Source organism: Lissotriton helveticus, chromosome 7, assembly GCF_964261635.1.
Source record: "Lissotriton helveticus chromosome 7, aLisHel1.1, whole genome shotgun sequence".
In the NCBI taxonomy this organism is placed as follows: Eukaryota; Metazoa; Chordata; class Amphibia; order Caudata; family Salamandridae; genus Lissotriton; species Lissotriton helveticus.
Genome location: NC_136068.1, coordinates 350,208,052 through 350,228,990, shown reverse-complemented (window position 1 = coordinate 350,228,990; position 20,939 = coordinate 350,208,052). Strand labels below are relative to the sequence as shown.

General features: G+C 49.5%; 1 protein-coding gene across 2 annotated transcripts in view; it reads right to left on the bottom strand.

Moving 5' to 3' along the window:
• The window catches only part of PLCG1 (phospholipase C gamma 1), a 595,860-nt gene that overhangs the window by 359,540 nt on the left and 215,381 nt on the right, over nt 1-20,939 (bottom strand). For both annotated transcript variants that reach the window (XM_078652159.1, XM_078652158.1), the window contains exon 3: nt 10,837-10,930. In XM_078652159.1, the coding sequence (XP_078508285.1) occupies nt 10,837-10,930 (94 nt within the window). The remainder of the gene's footprint in view (nt 1-10,836; nt 10,931-20,939) is intronic.

The window sequence follows — 20,939 nt, the reverse complement described above, 5'->3', positions numbered from 1 at the left end:
GGATACGGGTCTGAAGTTGTTCATGTCTTCTATATAGAGAACTGTGGCCAGTACCGACAGTTGGAATAATAGATCTAGTCAGAATTGATTACTCTTCATACAAATCAGATATGTCTTTGTGTAAACATTGAATTTGAAAGTGTGTATCTGAAACCCTTTCTCCTTCCACTCGCCTTTGTGTGTTTAGACCACCTATAAGTATTGGCCTCCTCACCTGAAACGTGTTGCAGCCTTCCTCAACAGAGTAAAATAAAAATGTTATAACCACTACTGTAGCTCTGGGTAGCATTCCCTCCATTGTTTCCTGCTCACAGTGCCATTATGGAGAGGGTTGTCCAGCCACATGCAAAACAGTCTAGGTATCAAAGACAGTCCAGTCTGCACCACCAGGCCAGATCCTGTTAGAATTGGAACATAAGCAGCAACCTTAGACTACTTTCTGCTTCAATGGGTCTCTTCAGTGAAGGACAGTATAAATTGTGCCCGAGTTCCTACAGCACACCGAGCTACAGGATACATGTCTAGTCATACTAACTTCTCCTATAGTATCACCGAGGATATAAGTAACAGAGCAAAATAATAGTGTGATGGGTGGAATGCTTGTATTAATCACAAGCAATGGTACTGCAATGGGTGTCATTCACACCATTGCTTATTTTTTGCTTTCTGCGCCATCGCCAAACAGGCCCAATCATATTTAAATCAGACTAGACCCTCCCCTAAACAGGCAGTCCTGTACAAACTGCCCAGCTGCAACATCTCAGCGTGAGGACACAAGCAACCACAGTCGGCTTTCGCCCTCACTGTGCCTCAGTGAGGTGCAGAGCACCTATTGCACAATAGGCTATAAGCCTCAAACTGAGTTTGGCCCGCCTCCCAGAGTGGCTCCTAAAAGTCTTCTGCCACTGCACGATAGTTTGGTAAGCCAAACAAGGATAACAGTGGCAGGTGAAAGAAGAATCCCCAGGACAGTATTACAGGGTAAGCATTACTGAATCTCAATGTAGTCTTAAATTCAACATTTCATGAATTTGCCACCCAACCACTTCTTATCGTCAACCTTTCACCAGATGATGTTGAGTGGGCTGCCCAATTTCTGACCCTTGGGAATGCAATCTCTAGGTAAGAGTCTGAGGCAAAAGATTTGCATCTCTCATGACTACCCATTCCCTCCAACGTTTTCAATGTTGGAAATATGCTTTCTCTAAAAGTTGCAAAGCAGTCTCTAATAGCTAACTAAAAGAATCTAATCAGTGGATCGCACACCTTACTTTTTCCAAAGCCCAATTAATTCTTTGTTTTCAAGTTCTGCTAAGCAACAGAGTCAACATTTTAGGCAAAATCAAGAACACTGTTGCTTGAGAAAGCTTTTGTTTAGTAAGTAAACAGGAGTGTGAATCTATGTTTCGTGTTAACTATTTAACAAAAGCCAGCACTAACCAACCTCCTATCTGTTCCTAGAGTTGCGTGGTAACATAGCTTCAATAGAAGTTTCCGAGAATTCAAATTTGAATGAACAGAAGGTACAATTATGACCTGCACTTACTGCATTTTTGACTTACAATGCATTCCTTAGTCTAAACCAATGTCACAGTTTTCCCCTAGCCTTTCCTGTTACTGAATGTGGTCGAGGAATTATGGAAGAAACAGTGTATATATAGAACTTATGTTATTTGAAAATCTGTTGTTTTTAAACTGTGGCTTTTATGATTTTTGTATTTCACAAGATCGAATAAAGCATATTTTTGAACATACTGAATGTGGTCTAGCTGTCTGCTGTCTCATGGAGGGATGTAAAGCGTTAAATCCTCAAACAAGTAGGTTCAAATGATTGCAGCTTCTAATACTATGCTAACTCTTGTGTTGTAGTCTTGGAATAGCAGCATGCTATTATATGAGCCTGAACACTTGGAGGATGGCCATGGTGCTGTTTTCTCTTCTGCCCTCTACTATTTAACTTACACATAAGATCACATGCCTCCTCTAACTGAGCCAAAGTGTATGTATTCATGTCCAAGTCTGATTTAGCGGGCATGCTTCATGTAGAACCTCAACTTGTATGGATTTAGAGGTAAGGCACTGAATCCTGTCACCTCTGGAGTGCCAGTGAAACTGAGGAAAGTTCTGCTGCTTTCAGCTTCGGAGAGCAAAGCCCCATCAGGCTCATTTGTGAAGCAGGAGGGCTATCTCACGCGCTGCCAGAGACCACCATCACAGCAGATCGTCAAAAGTAACATTATTTTTTAAACGTTGGATACCCTGACCACTAATAGGCTTCCACCCTGTAGACAGTTAGTTTATTACTATTGGGTGATACTTTGACCCTCTGGTCCTGTTTAATTTGACACAAGGAGATGCAGCCAGTAAACATGTTGGCCAGATGCAACATGTAACGATGTATTTTAATCATGCGCCTAGGTTACATATACATTTAAAGTGTGGATGGCCCCTAAGACACATTTTGTAACTATTAATAGACTGATGAGCTGTAGGATGGCTCTCTGAACAGAGAACCAAAATAAATTCAATACTAAGCAGGGATGTGACATGGCTAAGAACACAGTAGAAACCAAGCTAATACATTGGCTGACGCATGGTTTGACGGGCAGCCCTTAATCCCTGCACAATAGGAGTACATCGATGAGGAGAAGCCTGTGCCCCGCAGTATACATCAGTGATGCGGTCTCTGTTGCTTATGTGAGGAGTCTCTTATTTTATAGCAATCATAGCGTTTTTTTTTTTTTTTTTAACTTTATTTTTGTTGCAGACAATGATAGTATATAACAGTTGCGCCGACAGGTACAAAAAAGCAACGACATTATAGCCAATAACATTCTGCTGTGTACACGGCCCCTCAGCCCACAACCCGAAGGCCGGGCGGCGGCAGGTGGTAGCATGGAAGCCAGGCCTTGAACCTAGCTATGTAACTGCGCGGCAGGATATTCTAATCTGCTTTTTCTTTTATACAGGTTACCCCCCAACTCCCCAATGGAGCCCCCCCCAAAAAACTTCGGCATTTGTGACTAAAACATGTGTACACAGGTCGTTCACCTCATTATGGCACTCCCATCGGCAGATAAAGCAGCGATCATTACGTATATTAGGCATGAAACGTACAGATACTAAAACACAATTCCTCACAGGTGTATCCTACATGTGCGGACAGGCACTCCCCCGACTCACTGCCCTCCCTCACCCTCCCCACCACCCTCATCCTCAGACCCTGTGTCCCCAGGGGTGAACAACTCCGCGCTTGTTCCATCCGAGTCCTCGGCTGCCTCTCCCACCTCTCGCATCATTCTCCACGCAAGCAGGTCGTCCTGCAACTTCACATCCCTACGTACTGTTTGCATAAAGGTTTCCTCCGCCAGGATAAAAGTAAAGTAAAGTCCACATTTGTAAAGCGCACAATCACCCGTAAGGGTCTCTAGGCGCTGGGGGCCGTCGGGAAGATTAAGCGAGCTATTGCCCAGAGTCACATGGTGCTAGGCTAACCTGCCGCCGGAGCCGGGGATCGAACCGTGGTCCCCAGATTCCAGCGTCAGTCGCCCTGGCCGCGGCGCCACACCTCTTCCGGTCCATTCCCCAACATCTCTAAGCCACTGCGACATCTCTGGGGCCCTCTGTCCCATCCATGTGATGGCCACCCTCCTCCTTGCCAGTACTAAAAGCAGTTGTAACATTTTGTAGGACAAATTACACCTCCTGGGCTTGGGGACTAAGGCTAACAAGCAGTGAAGGGGGGTCAGTTCCATCCGGAGTTCAGTAACCTTACGAATGTGCGCCACCACCGATTGCCAGAAGGTGTGAACCAACGGGCACTCCCACGCCAGATGAAGGAATGATGCACCCGACGCGCCACACCTAGGGCAGTCATCGCGCTTGTCCGGGGCAATACGCTTCAAGGCAACCGGAGTCACATAGGTTCGGTGTAAAAAGTTAAAGTGTGTCAGTTTGAACCGTGCATTGCACGACACCTTCCGGGTGAGGGTACCGATGCGTTTGCGTTGTGCCGGGTCCAGTACAACCCCCAGGTCAGCCTCCCAAGCCGCCCATGCCGGGAGTACCGGTGGGGTGGAGTCCAGCCGCATGGCCGAGTACAGTAGGGTTATCAGCTTCCTGCCCCTACAACAGGAAAGGATAACATTGAGGGTATGGGACACAGGGGGCACCTCAGGGAATTGCGGCCAAGTGTCCCGAGCCAACGCATGGAGGCCCCTGTAATGTAGGAATTGGCCCTCACCGAGACCGAACGTCTCCGTCGCCCGTTCGATAGAGAGAAACGTGTCGTCCGGGTAGAGATCTGCCAACAGTTCGCACCCACCCGCTCTCCATTCATGGAATGGCATGTGTACCTCCATGTCCACCACTGGGGCCATAATCCATATCGGCAGCTCCCTGTGAAAGGGGGCCCTCCGTAGGATTTTTTCCACCACACGTTGCCAGATGGCTGCGGTGTGGCGCACTATATACGGCAGCGTCGCGTCCGCTCCCCTGCCGCGCATCAGGGCCATCTGTACTGTTCTTGCATCCGCGCTCCCCGCGAGGAGCCGCAGTTCCCAGGTGTCCGCATCCGCGAACCACCTGGCAGCTGGCAACAGCTGAGCTGCATAGTAGTAGAGGTCGAATCTCGGTGCCTCCAACCCCCCCTCCTCCCAGCTCCGGACAACCGTGTGCAAAGCAACCCTACTGCGCCTGCCTGCCCAGAGTAAGGACGTAAGGAGTGTATTGAGAGTGCGGAATATCCGCGGGGGAAGTGGGCACAGTGAATTCTGCAACACATATAGCACTCGCGGCAGCATCACCATTTTCGCCACTGCCAGTCGTCCCATCAGGGAGAGAGGCAACGTGTTCCAGAAGGCCACCGATTGTTGTAGGGAATGCACCACCCTATCCGCATTGCGGGCCAGCAATTGTTCGTCCGACGACGCCACCTGTATCCCCAGATAGCGGAAGGCCTCCAGTTCCCACCGCAGCCCCAGGCGTGGCAAGTCCCCGCGCGCATCCACATCGTATCCCGCTAGGGGGAAGACCAAGGACTTCCCTGCATTGATACGCAGGCCCGACGCTGCGCCAAAACGGTCCAGTAGCTGAAGCAGAACCGGTAGGGCGTCCTGCGGAGATGTTAAGTAAAACAGAGCATCGTCTGCATATAAGGACACCGTGTGGATATTACTCCCCACCTTGATTCCCCATTGGGCCATCGTGGTACGGACTTCCACCGCCAATGGCTCAATTGCCAGGGCGAACAGGAGTGGCGAGAGGGGGCATCCCTGACGAGTGCCTCTCCCCAACGCCCAGTCCTCCGAGCGTGCAGCCCCAAGTTTGACTCTGGCTCGAGGCGCCCGATATAGTATCTGGATCCACTGGCGAAACACGGGCCCCAATCCCACCTGTTGAAGCACCGCCGATAGGTACCCCCAGCTAACCGTATCAAATGCCTTGGCCAAGTCTATCGACACCAGGACCTGGGGATCCTCTCTACCTCGCACCTCATGCATAACATGGGTCAATCGCCGCAGATTAATCGCGGTGTTGCGTCCGGGGATGAACCCACACTGGTCCTCATGAACTAACTGGGCCATGTGCGGCGCCAATCGAGCGGCTAAGAGTTTGGTCAGGATCTTGACATCCGTGTTAATCATTGTGATAGGGCGGTACGCCGCGGGGTCATAGCCATCACCACCCGGCTTTAGAAGCATGCAGATCTCACCCTGGTACATTGTGGGCGGAAGAGCGCCCTCCTCCAGCGCCGCAAGGAAGACTTGGAGGAGGAGGGGGCCGAGGACATCCCCGAATGCGTGGTAGAACTCGGAAGGAAACCCGTCTCCTCCCGGGGATTTCGCTGTCGGTAAGCCTGCCATAGCCACTCGCACCTCGTGGAGGGTCAGGGCCCCATCTAATTCCTCCGCCGCTTCTCTCGGAAGGGCCTGAAGAGTCACTCCTCGGAGGTAAGGCTGATAGGACGCCTCCGTGACCAACGGATCTGCCGTATACACCTGCTGTAGGTGTGTTTTGAGATCCCGCAATATACCGGACTCCGAATGGACCATGACCCCATCAGGGCCCCTCAGGGCAACTATCTGAACCGGGGCCGCTTCTTTCTTCAAAATCCAGGCCAATAATCGGCCGGATTTGTCCCCCTCCCTGTGGAGGCGCTGTCTAAATTGACCCAGCGTGTATCTGTCGAGTCGTGTAAGTATATCATGTACTTGCGCCTGGGCTTCCCGCTCCAGGGCCAATTCCGGGTCCCCAGGGTTCGGTGAGGCCTGACGAGTCCGCAGGGATTCTTCGGCCTCCCGCAGTTCGCGGGTCAGCTGTCGGCGGACTCCATAAGTAAGAGCCATGCATTCACCCCGTACCACTGCCTTCAGAGCCTCCCATTTCGTCGACAGGGGCACGTCATCCCCCTCCCAGTTCAGGTCGACGTAATTAGTGAGTGCAGTCTGCACATGATCTCTGCCCAGTGGGTCCTGTAGGAGGTCGGCGGGCATCCGCCATGTACGAGGGCGGCAAGGCTGGTCGACGTCCTGCATAGCGCACAACACCGGGGAGTGGTCAGACAGGAAGCGGGCCAGATGGGTGACCTGTAGGGAGTGCGACGCATCCATATTTGCGGCGAGGATCCTATCTAGCCTGCTATGGGTGTCGTGTGTAGGGGTGTAACAAGTGTACAGTTTCTGTGACGGGTGACTCTGACGCCACACATCCACGCTCCCAAGTTTGCCATGACCTCGCGCAGTCTCGCGGTCATGCGAGGCTTCGTCCCCGCTCGGGGAGGATGCCTATCCAGGACAGGGTCCAAGACACAGTTAAAGTCCCCGAACCACAGGAGAGGGCTGTCCACGTCCGACACTAAGACGTCTTGCATTTGTGGGTAGAAGGTCGCGTCATCTACGTTAGGCGCATATGTATTAAGTAGTGTAAGGTCTCTGCCATTCAACAGCACCCTCAGCAGTAGGTACCTGCCCTCAATGTCCGCCTCCGCAAACCGTACCGCGAGGGGGACTCCGGGCGCTACCCAGATCAAGACCCCACGCGCATACGTCGAAAAGGAAGAGTGAAAGACCTGACCCCGCCACTTTTTAGCCAGCTTTTGCGCCCCCTCCTCATTCAGATGCGTTTCTTGCAAACATGCAATCGAAATGCCATGCCTCCGAAGGAAGGATAGGACCCTATATGGTTTGGTACAAGTGCCCAACCCACGCACATTCCAGGTTAAAAATTTGTATCCCATGTTTCCTGTAAGTGCCCAGCCGGGCCATGCAGTCTGCTGCCAAAATACCGCCTCCTAGGGGCCTGAACAGTGATACACATGATGCCTATACCAACATTCTTAAACCGTTCCCCCCCCCCCCCCCCCAAAATTGCAACATCAGCAAAACATTCCCCCCCTCCCCCACCCACGAGCAGGATAACGACAACAACCCAACCGGTCAGCCCGCCCTTCCCCCGCTGGTGCCAGGACGTGCACAGCCTCCCCACACACCCCTCACAACCCATCACACACTCACACAACTATGAACTGCATACACCCCCCCCCCCCAGCTCCCCGCATGACCCAATACACGCATTGAATTCTCCCGGCTCCGGACCAACTGTAGTCGACCACACAGGACCAATTCCAACAGTAGTACCCCCGTCTCCCGAACATCAATCAATTCCCACACTGCAAATCCACCGGCCCCCCCTCTCCTCCCCCCCAATGCAAAGTCTGGTGGCTCCGGGTACAATGTCAATCCAGTGTCCACCTATACCCCTTTCCACCCCGGGAGCCACAGAAGCCATCCAAAGACAAAGTACATACGGCTCCTACATCACCTCAGGGTGGGCCATTCACCTCCAGGGCCCCAGCTCCCCCAGTCTCCTGAATCACCAGGTCCGACGGCGCCATGTCCCGCACTGCAGCTGGTAACGTGTCTGGGACCAGGATTTCCGCAGGTTCCAGCGGGTTTTGAGACTCCGCCCCGGCCCCCTGCAGCAAGGGTTCCAGGAGCATTCCTCCATCGGCCCCAACTGTGATTGTAGGTTCCTCAGTGTGTTCCGACGTAGAGCGTCGTCTCAGTCTGCCCCGGGGCCTCCGCTGCCGCTGGGGACGGCTCCCCCATGTCTCCTTGGACCCACCACGGGCTCCCGGTGGAACCCCATCTCCTCTAACCTCCAGCCATTCCCATACCTCCTCCGGGGATTCAAAGAAGTGTGCCTTGCCCTGCGCCAGCACCTTGAGTTTGGCGGGATACAGCAGCATATATTGCAACTGCATCGCCCGGAGCTTCTGTTTAACCCCCAAAAAGGATTTCCTCATCTCCTGAACTTGGTGGGTATAGTCCGGGTATATCGAAATCCGGCTATTTTCAATGGCTAGGTCCGGCTTTTCCCTCGCCGCTCGCAGGATGCAGTCTCGATCCCGATAATTCAATATTTTGGCAATCAGAGCTCGCGGCGGGGCCCCTGGCTGTGGCGGGGGAACCAGGGCTCGGTGAGCTCTCTCGATGACAAACACTTCCGAAAGGCCCTGCGGGCACAGCTTCGCTCTAATCCATGTTTCCAGGAAACGTTCAGGATCTCCCGCCTCCATTCTCTCCGGTACCCCCAGGACTCTAATGTTGCTGCGACGGGCCCTCCCTTCCGCGTCCTCAGCTCTCCGTTCCAAAGCTCCAGTCGTCGCTGTAAGGTGTGTGACCGTCTTCCGGAGAGAGGCCACCTCCCCCTGTAGCTGCTCAATATTGGCCTCCGCATCTGTGACTTTGTCCGCCACCTTGCGGAGGTCCGTCCGCAGGAGATTGACGTCGATGGAGACCGTTTCTATTTGCCTCTCCAACGCTGAGTGGGAGCCCTGGATAGCCTTTAGGAGTTCCGCACGGGTGGGCTCACCGGAGCCCCCTGGCTCCTCATCCTGGCCTGATTGGCGTGTAATCCTTTGGGGCGGCAGTCTCTGCGTGGCGTACTGGGTGATCGTGTTGGCCTGTGACGCTCGGGTCGCCTTGTCCTTACGCATCTTTGGAATGATCCCAATGTGGGGATGGCCTGCCTTTAAAGCAGCAGCAAGCCCAATCTCGCCTTCACCCAGTCTGTGAAAAGTTCCGTGTGGAGTCGCGCCCGAGCTCCCAGCCTTGCACAGTCAGTCTGGCTTCCACACTCCCCCAACACTCCTGTCGCAGGCAAGGCCCAGACACCGCAGGCACTGTCAGGAAGCGTCGTGGCCCAGCAAGGAGAAATCCGGTAACCACACCCCGCCAGCCGGGTGGCGCGATCTCGTCAAGGGTCCCTGTGGCCCCCAGTGGGTGCGGCGCTGTGTCCCCTCGTCTAGTCGGGCTCCACAGGTAGGAGGCCCCTCCACTCTCCGCACCCAGCTTGTATGGGCGGAGTAGGTCACACGCCCCGATCTCCCAGCCAGCAGTCAGGAAGGGGGGGCCCCCCAGGCGCCCCACCTCGGCTCTGCAATCAGGAGTCCAATCTGCGCCCCTCGACCAGTAGAGTCCTCAGAGGATCAAGGCCCCGTCGGTAATCAGTGGGGGGGTCTTGCGCCCCTCCCCCCCTGCGCTCCAGGATGCAGGTAGGCCCGGGAGAACTATGCCGGCCCCGCGTGATCCGTCAGGGGCTCAGTGTTCGTGTCTGCGCCGTCCCCTCCGCCCGTCTGCGCTCCTCTGGGCCCCCAGCCCGCTCTCACCTCACGGCCACGCAGCTTCTTCTGGGACCCGGACCTGCAGGCACCTCCGGTCACTCCGGCGCCCACGGCCTGACGACCGACTCCAAGATGGCGGCCCGGTGGGGGAGGGGCACGCTCCGGTCCTCAGCTCTCCAGTCGCTCCCCCGCTCCGGGGCGGCAGACCCTCTCCCAGGCAGGCAGCCGCACAGCCGGGCAGGCGCACGCCAGGGCGCCCTCGCGGGTCCGGACCCCCCTGTCCTCCAACCGGTGCTCGCGATCTGTTGCACCGGGGCCGAGACTCCTCACGGTGTGTCTCTCGGGCCGGCGCCGTCCACCACTCCACCGCTCACAGCGCCGTCCCCCGGGTCAGGATCCAGACCCGGGACAAACTCCTCAAGTCCCCCGCTGGCCCACCGGAGCACTCCAGGAAATGGCCTCTCCCGGCCGATCAGGCCCAGCCCACGGGCTCGCGTAGGTGAGGCGGCCGCTCCCGGATCACCGGGGCTGCTCCGCGGCCACTCCGCTGCTCCCGCCAGCCGGGATTCGGCAAGTATGGTCCCCGCACCTTCAGGGATATTTCCGGTCGCTCAGGGTGGCACACCGGAGCCTGGGCAGGATATACTATAGGATTTTTGGGTCCGCAGGACGGGAGCTGGCAGAGCTCACGTCCTGTCGGCCATGCTGCTTGGCCACGCCCCCCAATCATAGCGGTTTTAGTTCCACAGTTAATAGCCTCCGCAATGAGCCAGATGATGGCTGGACAAAACAATCTTGCTGCATAAATGATGGGCAAAGGGTTACAAATATAGTTTTATACGTCGGGTGCTGGATAAGGGATTGTGTGACGGCAACCAATCGGGGATAGTAAGGGTAGACGGAGGTGGTCAGGGGGTCCCACAAAGTTGAGAAGAACAAAAACAGTAAAATACAAACATGTAGAACATATATTTGATAGAACATCTGCTGAAACATACATCTGCACACCGCATTAATCAGATAATCTTTCATCTGTAAGCTCTTTAAAATGACGTACGTGTTTATAAAAAAATTCTTTTTTAAAGGGACTGGTCTGCTGAAGATTTAAAAGCTTCTGAAAATATGTAGGATTACCTTGATTCAACAAGGAAGGGATCACTGCAGTGCTGTAACAAGTGGTGGAACTAAGAAGCACACATGTTGTGAGTTACCTTTCAATCTGCAGTGGGGTTGTTGCCTTCAAGGTATCCGCCACCAACCAGTTCAGCCCTTTGATCCACATGCTCACTTCATCCTCGGACATGGCTGTCAATATAAAAAAGCAAGACAAGATGGCATGAATGTTAAGATCAAGAGTACTTCTTTCTGCTGCCTTAGTTCATCTTCTGGCCGGTCAAGCCTAGAGATTCTCTTTAGGCTGCTCCTTTCCAAATGGTGCTCTGACCAATAGGGAAGCAGTATGCCTTTTCAATACAGCCATCAATACATTAGAGCAACATGGCTCCCTTCTGCTAATTCATGCATAGCAAGGAGAGAGCACAGAAAATATGGGGGATATGTGATAATGGGACAAGGATACACTGGAATATTCAAAAAGTGACTGGAGATGGTGGTCTGACGGTCCTGAAAGCCACAGAAAAAAAACACGCACAGTCAGATAGAAGGGGGGGGGGGAATGGCAAGGTAGGAAATTGAGGGGAAAAAGTAAAGCTGCGCAACCCTAAATAGCAACGATCGCTTATGTCGAGGGACAATAAACAGTGATTAATTAACAGCAACTTGCACGCTCCTATGTAGAGAAGTCTATTGTCAATTGAAAACAGCAACATTTCTCAGCAGTACTGGTTCACTTATAATGAGCCAACTCACTTCTCAACAAAACTACAACACTCAATTGGAAAAGTTTGCAATCTAGTATTCCGGTTGTTTCTGAGCATGCAGAGATTTAATCTACATACTATAAACATATGGCCCACATTAGATTAGGAGGTAACCTAAGACGGTGATTTGGTGATCTAGAAAAAATAATTAAATCGTTTTATAGATATGCATTTTTGCAAGTATGCTTGCTGATTTTTCACATATTACGGCACCGGGTGCTTTATCCCCTTTTTCATATTTTAGTATAATGTGGACTACGTTTACTTTCTCTTACTTTTTTGGTCTCGCCTACCAGACAGCACAATCTGTCAGCTTGCAAATGGCTTACCAAGAACGGTTTGGTTGCAAAGGGTTTCAGCCCACTCACTGTATACTGTTGGTTAATTTTATTGTGATACTTTTTTGTTTGCTTCTTATTCACGGCTTTCCTTGCCCATTCCATGTTTGTCCTCCCCTGGTGCATAGCCTCTTTACCATCCTTTTGTTTGGATGACTTTTAACCTTCCACTGCGCAGTTTTAGGGAACTCCTTTGCATTAATCACTCCATGAGAGTGCAGTGTTTCCTAGTTCTCTGCTGCACCCCCACCATATCCCGTGTCCCGGGCTCAGTATTGCTTTCTCTCTCATGTGTGCCCGCTGCCATCTCCTGCACCCAAGGTTGCTCCCCCATCTGTGCTTCTCCCCTGAAAAATGCTCCTGCATTCATGTACTGGTCTCTTCTTCATGTGGTTCTCCCCCGCGCTCTGTGTTGGCCTCTATCAGTTATATGCTTCTCTTCTCTTACCCCTGACCCCCATAAAAATCACCCCACAGCCCCGTGTTGCTCTTTCCATCGTGTGCTTCCCACCCCTGCAAACACCCCTACCCCCAACTCTCATTAGGCTTGTCTTGCTAATTCCTTTGAGTTCCTCTCAGTCCCCTGGAGAACACCTCCCATAGCTTCGTGCTACTTGCAACCTCATCGGCCTTCCCCATTGCAAAGTCCACCCTGTGCTCTTATGTGCTTCGTTGCCCCAAACCCATTTCAACCAACCACACTCGATGTTTCTCTAATTCCTGCACTTCCTTCACCCTATGAAATCTGTGCTGCTCTCTCCATGCTCCCCATTCCACCGACCCACGGAAACTCACCAGGCCCTACGTGATGCTTTCTTCTTTGTGTGCTTTCCCCCACTCAAATTCCCAGCCCCAAACAGTACTGGTAAAGGCAATAGGTACAAAAGGTGAGGCCTACTGCCTTCACTAAAGCTTGTTTTTTCTCGTGTTTTCTCTCCTTTTGGCTGTCTAAATGTATGAACATGATGGCTTCAGCCCCGTCATAGTGCTCGCCGCCTGCTCTATTTTCGCCAATCCTAACAGTTCTCACACTCTAGCTGTTTTCAAGCACGCCTAGGCCTAACCTCCACTATATATACACATAGCCAAAGACACACCTGTTGGGCCTTTTCTGGCTTGTATGGACCATGGGATGGGGACAAGGTTGGATAGCCAGCATATCAATTTGCCATGCCCTGGACAAGTCACCACCATTCACATACTCACTTGCACAACTAAAAAGTCTCAGTTGCTAAACATCTACAGATAAACAAGTCTAAATGTAATAATGCTAAGCCCTCCAGCAACCTGAAGCGCACGTCTTTCTCTCCTCTCTCAACATATTACGATGCGACCAGAGATTTTCTCAACATCCACTTATGACCTAAACAAGCCTATGAACTAGCCTATTGACTAAATCCCAAGCAACTTTAGACACCATGTGCCTAATCGAAACATAGCTGAAAGATTGGCACTTTTCTGATTTGGGCTCTTCTAACTAAGCAGACTAGGCACAGACCTGGTGACAAACATGGAGGAGGAATGGCAATTTTGAACACGAGTCTTTCAACATTATTAGTATGCAGAAATTAAACCTCCATGACACTATGAAAACAATGGTCAAATTCCACTCGCCTATTCCACTCCTTGGATATTCAAAGAATTAGCTATTGAAGTAATTCCCACGTTTATCACGGAGAATAAATACCTATCAATTTTAGGTGATTTTAACTTTCACCTAGATATGGAACTCTGTGCGTCGCACTCTATGCTTGAAATGCACTGTGAGGATTGTGGCCCTTTTCAAATGATGAATATTCCCTCCCAACAGGCATATCACGTTATATGAGAGTCCCCAGGGCTTCTTCACAATCTTCAAGTGACACCCTGGGTAGAGATCAATCCCCTAATCACTCTTATGTCCTCTAATACAAATAAGTTGGTGCCTGTTGAAAACCAACTAAAGGTGCACAAACACTGGAACACAATCAGCTTGCATGCCTTATGTGAAGCCTTACATAACCCCTCTAAAATAGATTGCCCATTCAGAGGCTACTATGCATACAACTGGCTCTCTTCCACATCTAACTCTGCTGTAAGAGAATCAGAAAGCCTAAAGGAAAATCAAATTGTTCTCCCTTGTTCATATCTTTTCTCTACGACCATATACTCTAAAGTGGAGAAGCTGAACCCAAATGGCATTCCACATATGCCGAAGATTACAAGTTGCATTTCGAAACCAAATTGCTCTGATACAAGAAAGCACTTTCTTCAACTGGCAGAGAATATACTCCAACTGCAGAGTCACAGCTAGTAGCTGCTAGAAAGACATTTCATTTTTAAAAGAGCCCTTAAACCCTGCAGGCTTTTCGCCCCAAATCGCTCCATCCTAAGAACTTAACGACCACCTGGGGCCGTATTATACATGCAGTGCATATTCCTTCATTGCGCTGGGCACACCATTTAAAAGGTGTGCCTGGTGCAATGAAGGAAAATGCGCTGTATTATGATTAGGGCTCCCGGTTTCATGAACAATTTTTATTTGCCATTTCTGTCTGTATTTACCCATATTTATTTTTTTCTAATTTTAACTGTAATTATCAATATTTATTTTGGGTTTTGTGGAAAAATTAAGCAGGAATTAGTATATTTCCACATTTATTTAACCAATAAATATGCACTCATACTTGAATGTCTGCCAGGTTTCAGTGCTAGGAACACCTGCTGAAGTTAAATCATTGCACTTGTATGAAAACCTGCAAATTTCCGTATCAGCCTTGCGTATATCTACTGCTGGTAAAGCCTCTTCACTAAAATTCCTTTCTTTATTAACCTCCTTATCTATCAATCCACACATCTATTGGCGTGGCAGTGGCAGACAGTATTTAGAATTACTCAAAAAGCAACCCAATTTCCGCATTTATCCACATTTAAAAAATAAATACAGACAAGAAAATGAATGTTTCCGGTCTGTATTTATCTGTAAAAACGGAAAACAGGGAGCCTTAATTATGATGAATGCGCTGCCCCCAGGGCAGCAGCGAACTTGTGCTTCTCCCAGGGCAATGCATTCATCGGTAAAACAGAGCGGCTTCTTTGAAGCAACTCCGTGCTTTCACAGTGCAGGCGGCAACCCACGTGCACTTTGAAGGGGGAAAAGATAGCCCCTTGCAGGTGGAGCTGTGAGTGACTGACTGCACCCGCCTACAAAGGGATGACTGGCGGAATCCATGGGACCCCCTTTCCCCAGCCCAGAAGGCTGCCATCAGGGGCTGCACTGACAATGCCCCACCTTTAAGGTGGCGCACTGTCAGTGCGCCTCCGGAGAGCTTCTTTGCCTCTGCGCCTGCATCTATAACAGGGTGCAGGGGTAGAGGCAAAGGGATTTCCTCATTTGCATGGAGCACGCCACCATGCAAATGAGGGAACATCCTCTAAAGATAGCGCTTGAGCACATAAAGCACCAGGTCCATCAGTATTACAGAAGGGGCCGCATAAGCATCTGCGGCCACTTCTGTACAAAAGTGCCCAGGGGCATGCAAAGAGGGCACACACTACCTGTGCGCCCCCAGGGCACTTGTATAATATGGCCCGGATTAATTTTTCTTTTTAAATAAGATTGCTCTGATTTGAAACAATATAGAGCAGTGTTTTTCAACCTCTGCCCCCCCCCCCTCCCCCCCTCCCCTCCAACTCAACATGAAGAGCAGGTCCTTGAACTACAGTCCAAACCTAAATTTAGAAGCCGTGATAGCTCAACCAAGGGTCCTTTGGGCCTACTGCTATGTTATCTTGCTATTACACAACCTCTGTGTCCCATATTGAGCTTTTAGCTACCAAATGTAAAGAAGACTCCCCATCAGACCCAGTCCCTATTAAGATTATTCACTTCAAAATTCCTTGTTTAATGAAATCTAGCAAGGCCACAGTTTATCTTTTTCTGAATTCCGAAACGGTTACAAGTAACCCTGAATCTGGAATCTTAGAACCCCTCCTAAAATACGGAATCTAGACCCCACCAACACATCCATCTAGAGGCCAATAACCCTACAACAGCAGTCACTAAAATAATAGAAAATCATAAAGTCTCACAACATTTATCCAAACTAGAGACTAACTCCTTCATCCATGATACTCAAACTGGCTTTCGGCCTATGAGAAGCACAGAAAGGGCTTCAACAGTAGCAACTAACTTTACTTGGCTGCTGCCCAAAAATGTTCCAGAGCTTTGGTGTTTTTAAATTTGTCAGCAGCCTTAGACATAGTTGAACACAACCTTTTGATAAAAAGGCTCTTCCTGTGTGTGGCTGAATAGGGAAGGCCTTAGACTGGTACATCTTTTTTCTCAACACCAAAACACAAAAGATCGTCCTGGGACCCTATACTTCCTCTGCCTAAGAGGTAAATACAGATATTCCCCAGGGATAAGTGATATCCTCTCTTTGGTCTAGTGTACATTACAGACTATGACCGCTTTTCTTTGAAATCTATTTTGCTTTAAGCAGATGATAGATACGCAAATTATGTGTCCCTTATCAGACAACTAGTGTGACTCTACTCCACTTAAATAAGGTATCTTCAAAGTCAAAATGTGGATGGATAACAACTGGTTTAAGACAAACATGGACAAGACAGTGCTATGCCTGATCCTCACAATTTCCACCCAGGTTATATGACCTTCTTCCAAACCCCCACCCACAGCAAAAGCTTTAAAAGTCGAGTTGTAAAAATAGACCCCCAACTTAGAAGAGAGAGTCTGATATCTTCAGTGATTCCTTCCTGCATCCTACAGAGGCCCAAGATAAACCCATTATACCTTACTTGACCTTGGATGAAAGTAAAACAGCCATCGTATCACTCTTAAGCACTTTGAATTATTATTGTAATGCTCTCTATCTGGGCATTAACAAATCCTCTCTCCAACGTCAATCAATACAAATACAAAATCAAATTGCCAGACTTATGACCTCATCTCCTCGCTTTGTAAAAGCAAGGCCTCTCCGAACAGAGTTACGCTGGCTCCATAATCATGGAGAGGATCGATTTAAAGATACTTTGTTTGGTTCATAAATGTTTGTACGGCTTATCACCCAACTTTCTATTCACTAAAAATTGAACATGCTATTCTTCTGTATGCCTCTGCTCACCTTTCCCCCATGTCCTTAAGGTTCCTGCTTTTAATAACAAAGCTCCTCTATTCTTGGATCTAAACTTTTAAATGCTTTGCCATTAATCATCAAAAACTTAACATCACCTTTTATTTTGAGGTAAAAGTGTCCTCGTCACTGAATAATCCCAACAATTCCCTTATCCCATAATCTATAGCACTAACAAACGTTTAAATTGTAAGAGAACTGTACAAATGTTGAGTGATAAAAAACAGCAGACTTTCTATTGGACCACACCGGCACACATGGAAATTAGTGTAATGCTTCTGAAACAGTGTCAGCACTTATTAACAAGACTGCTGCATTTTTAATAAAAAACGCAACACTTCTGAAGGTATACTAGTGGGACAACACCAGCTACTGGCAGACATTCAATAAGCCTGTGCAACAGTTATGTCATATGTGTAAGAAGCTGGCTCTGCATATACTATACCAAAGTAAGGTATAGTGTGCAAAGAGTCCAGGTAAACCCCAAAAGGTAGGCAGAGGTAAAGGTAGATAGCACCTTACTCTCTATTTATGGTAGTGTGGGCGAGCAGTAAGACTTTATCAGAGGGTAGTTTTAAGCATTTGTTGTACACACTCATGTAAGAAATGATATCACACACTCAAAGACTGAACTCAGACCAATTTGTTTATAACAAAAAATATTATTTCGTTATTTTATTTCTAGAACCAAGCCAAGCCTTGTGCAGTATTATCATCAGCCTTGTGCAGGTTAAGTGAAATTGTACTTTGCAAAATCTTATGCAGTGATGTACAGTGCAATTCAGGATCAAATGCAGTAGGTTGAGTTACAGGTAAGTCAATAGTTTGAAATTACTTTTTAGTTACTTTGTACATTACAGTACACGTTACTTATTGGATTACTTTTTGAATTACTTTTGCAAATCAGTGTGATATGCCTAGATATCACACAAACATTCCTTAGACAAAAGGTAAGTAATTCACGTTTTACAGTTTTTCAAGGTTTCATACAAACCAACTCCACACTTTAAAAGAATTTAAGGAAAAGCAGTCGTGAAATCCTATAGAAGGAAATTAAGTTAACGGTTTGCAGGTATTTATTTGTGGCTGTTGGTATTCTGGGGTTAGCCCTAGGGTTCCCCCAGGGTCAAGGATGTACTCTTCAAGCACCCTCAGCGGAACTAGGGCAGGCAGGTGCAGAGTGTTGAGGCCCAATGTTATCCAATGAGGGATAGGGGGCATGCTGTTGGTGGTTGCTCATGAGCAGGCCACAAGGTTGTGGGAGCAAAGCTCCGGGTGTTAGACTGAGGGCAAAGGGGGGGGATCTGGTTTGGCACACAAAGTGCACCAGCAGTGGCGCTGGGGGCGTTTTTGCTGTCTGGAGAGGTGCTGACATGGTCCGGAGAGGCTGCTGAGGGACTCGCTGTCCCACAATCCTGTACTGCCACCACTGTTTCCCGCGCTGCACACTTAAAAGTGCGTTACTTTTCCTGCGGCGCGGGACGTCTTTGGTGTCTGGAGAGGTGCTGGCAAGGTCCAGAGAGGCTGCCGAGGGACTCGCTGTCCCAGAATCTTGTTCTGTCACTGCTGTTTCCCGGACAGCGCACTTAAAAGTCTGTTATTTCTCCCATGGCGTGGGACATGCCCAGGCAAAGCCCGGGGCAAGGACAGGCCCGTCCGCGCCCGTCAGTGCCCGTCAGTGCCCGGAAGAGGATGGGCTGGCCCATCCTCCTTGGTCTATGGTTGTGGTGAATTTTTATCGGCTTTTAGTAGCTGACTCAGGACCGTGAGGAAAGACACTTGGATTTTTGGGACCCCCAGTGGAGACAGGTAGGGTCCCTATGTCCTTTTTTCTTTAACTCAGGCCAACCCTGATGTTATTCCATCATCATGGTTTTTGCTGTGTTTGCACTTGTACAGGCACCTTGTCTACTGTCTACTGGGGGCCTTCTAACTAATAGACTTTCTTCATTGTCCTGTTGTCGTCCATGTTATGGCTTCCTCGCGCAGCCTGTAATCTAGCTTGTGAGCGATATTTTTTATGCAAGCCGCAAACCAGCCTAACAAACCTTACAGGGTTTGCAAGCAGCGGTAGTATACAGCCTGAACAATTTGAGGCTGGTTGGGCACGTCGTCATGGGGAGGTGTAAGCAAGCAGGAGAGTTGTCAAAAACACCTACGAACACTGAGTCAACTATGGACACTTTTTTACAAAGAGCTGTCGGCGTCTTGGACATGGAGATAGAGCTAGTTACTTGACATCTCTCTCCCTCCACAGTGAAGCAGGCACTTAACAACCCCTTGATTGACACCCCCCCACACACAACCTCAGTTTATTCCGATTCCATCATGATTTGTGACTCACAACATACTGATTTGGCTGAGGGCAGCTGAATCGGTTCACATTTGGACCAAGGTACCTCTCAGTCATTTGACTGGGGGGCAGCCTCAGCAATACCCGCACAGTACTCTGAAACAGGGAAGGGAGCGAGAACCAAAAGGAAGTGCCCCCCATCCCCCAATCAGGAGTAACGCCAAACGATGTATGAACAATGGAGTGAAGCCCTGTTCCCTTGACACTACAGGTATATCTAAATCGGACCTGACTGCCATGCCAAAGCCCCTCATGGCCTCTATCACAGCTGTCCTGGACCTTAAATTAGATTCTATTGTTGAACGTCTATCTGTACTAGAAAGGTGTCTTTCTTCCATGAATTTGTCTTTTCAAGGCGACTTTATGGCAGCAGGTGCAAAGCCACTGGCTCCAACCACTCCATCGATCTCAGTGACTTGCAGTACACAGGTATATGACTTTAGAAACCCACCGGCCCAGCCCCAACTCCCCCGGGAGTCAACATTGGACGGCCCCTCCATCCACCCACGTTTATCCCTAGCTCCTATTTACCCGACAACATCGTCCATAACATCCAAAGAGGTGGTCCCTTCTTACCCCAAGCGTAATCCTGGAGAAGCTGTGATGCCCAGAGGAGAGGCAAATAACCTTGGTCACGGGCAGCTAACACCATCATTCGATGCACGAGTACTCTTCATCTACCACCATAATATACCCCCTTTGTAGTATTTCTTGCAAACTTCCCAGCTCTCCCAGTAGGAGCAAAGGAAGAATTTGACCAACTAAAGAACCAGGTGGTGCATTGGCTGAACTCCAATGCTGTTCCAGGACAGAGTGGAAAACCAAACCATCATGTTGAGGAGAATAAGCTGGGTGGGAAGGGTTAGAAAGGTGTGGCGTGGTGATTGCATGGTCATTAATTTCAACAATCGCCAAGTTACGGACAGAATACTTGCATCGATCTCGCAGCCTACCAGTAATGGACCAACTTCAACCATCAATACCCTCCCCTTGGGTTATTTTTACAGGTCCTCGAGCTACCTGCTCCTTCCCGGAGCTAGGAGCTTGTGTGGACGCCTGTGACTGGGGGGGTCACAGCAGGTGTTTGCCCCTGGCATTGATGCATACAATAGGTATGCACCATTGGGATCACTTTACTGTTGTGACTGACTGACTGTCTGCCAGAGTCTCTTCTGCACATACAACTTTTTCTATCCAGCAGACAACCGGGCTCTTGGGGCAGGCCAACTAGGTTTCTTCTGAATGCAAATTCATCTCTTGGAATATCACAGTGCTGGCAAGCAAGTTTCACGATCCACGTTGGATAGTTTTTATAAAAAGGTACGATGTAATATACCTGCAGGAAACGTGGGCCATTGCCAACAACTTCTTCTCGGAAGGTTTTAAAACTTTCTTCGTACCAGCAACTCCCTCAAGTATGGGCAGAGCCAAGGCAGGGTCGGGTCAGTTTTGTCTCCCTGGTTGTCTGTAGCAGCTTTGTAACCGTGCCCACAGATTTCCCCACAACGCAGGTTTTGACGTTTTCAAGGGTCCAAATAAGTTGTTGGTTATGAACGTTAATATTGCTGTATCCCCTCTTATTGAAGGCTGTAACATTTCCCGGTTGGG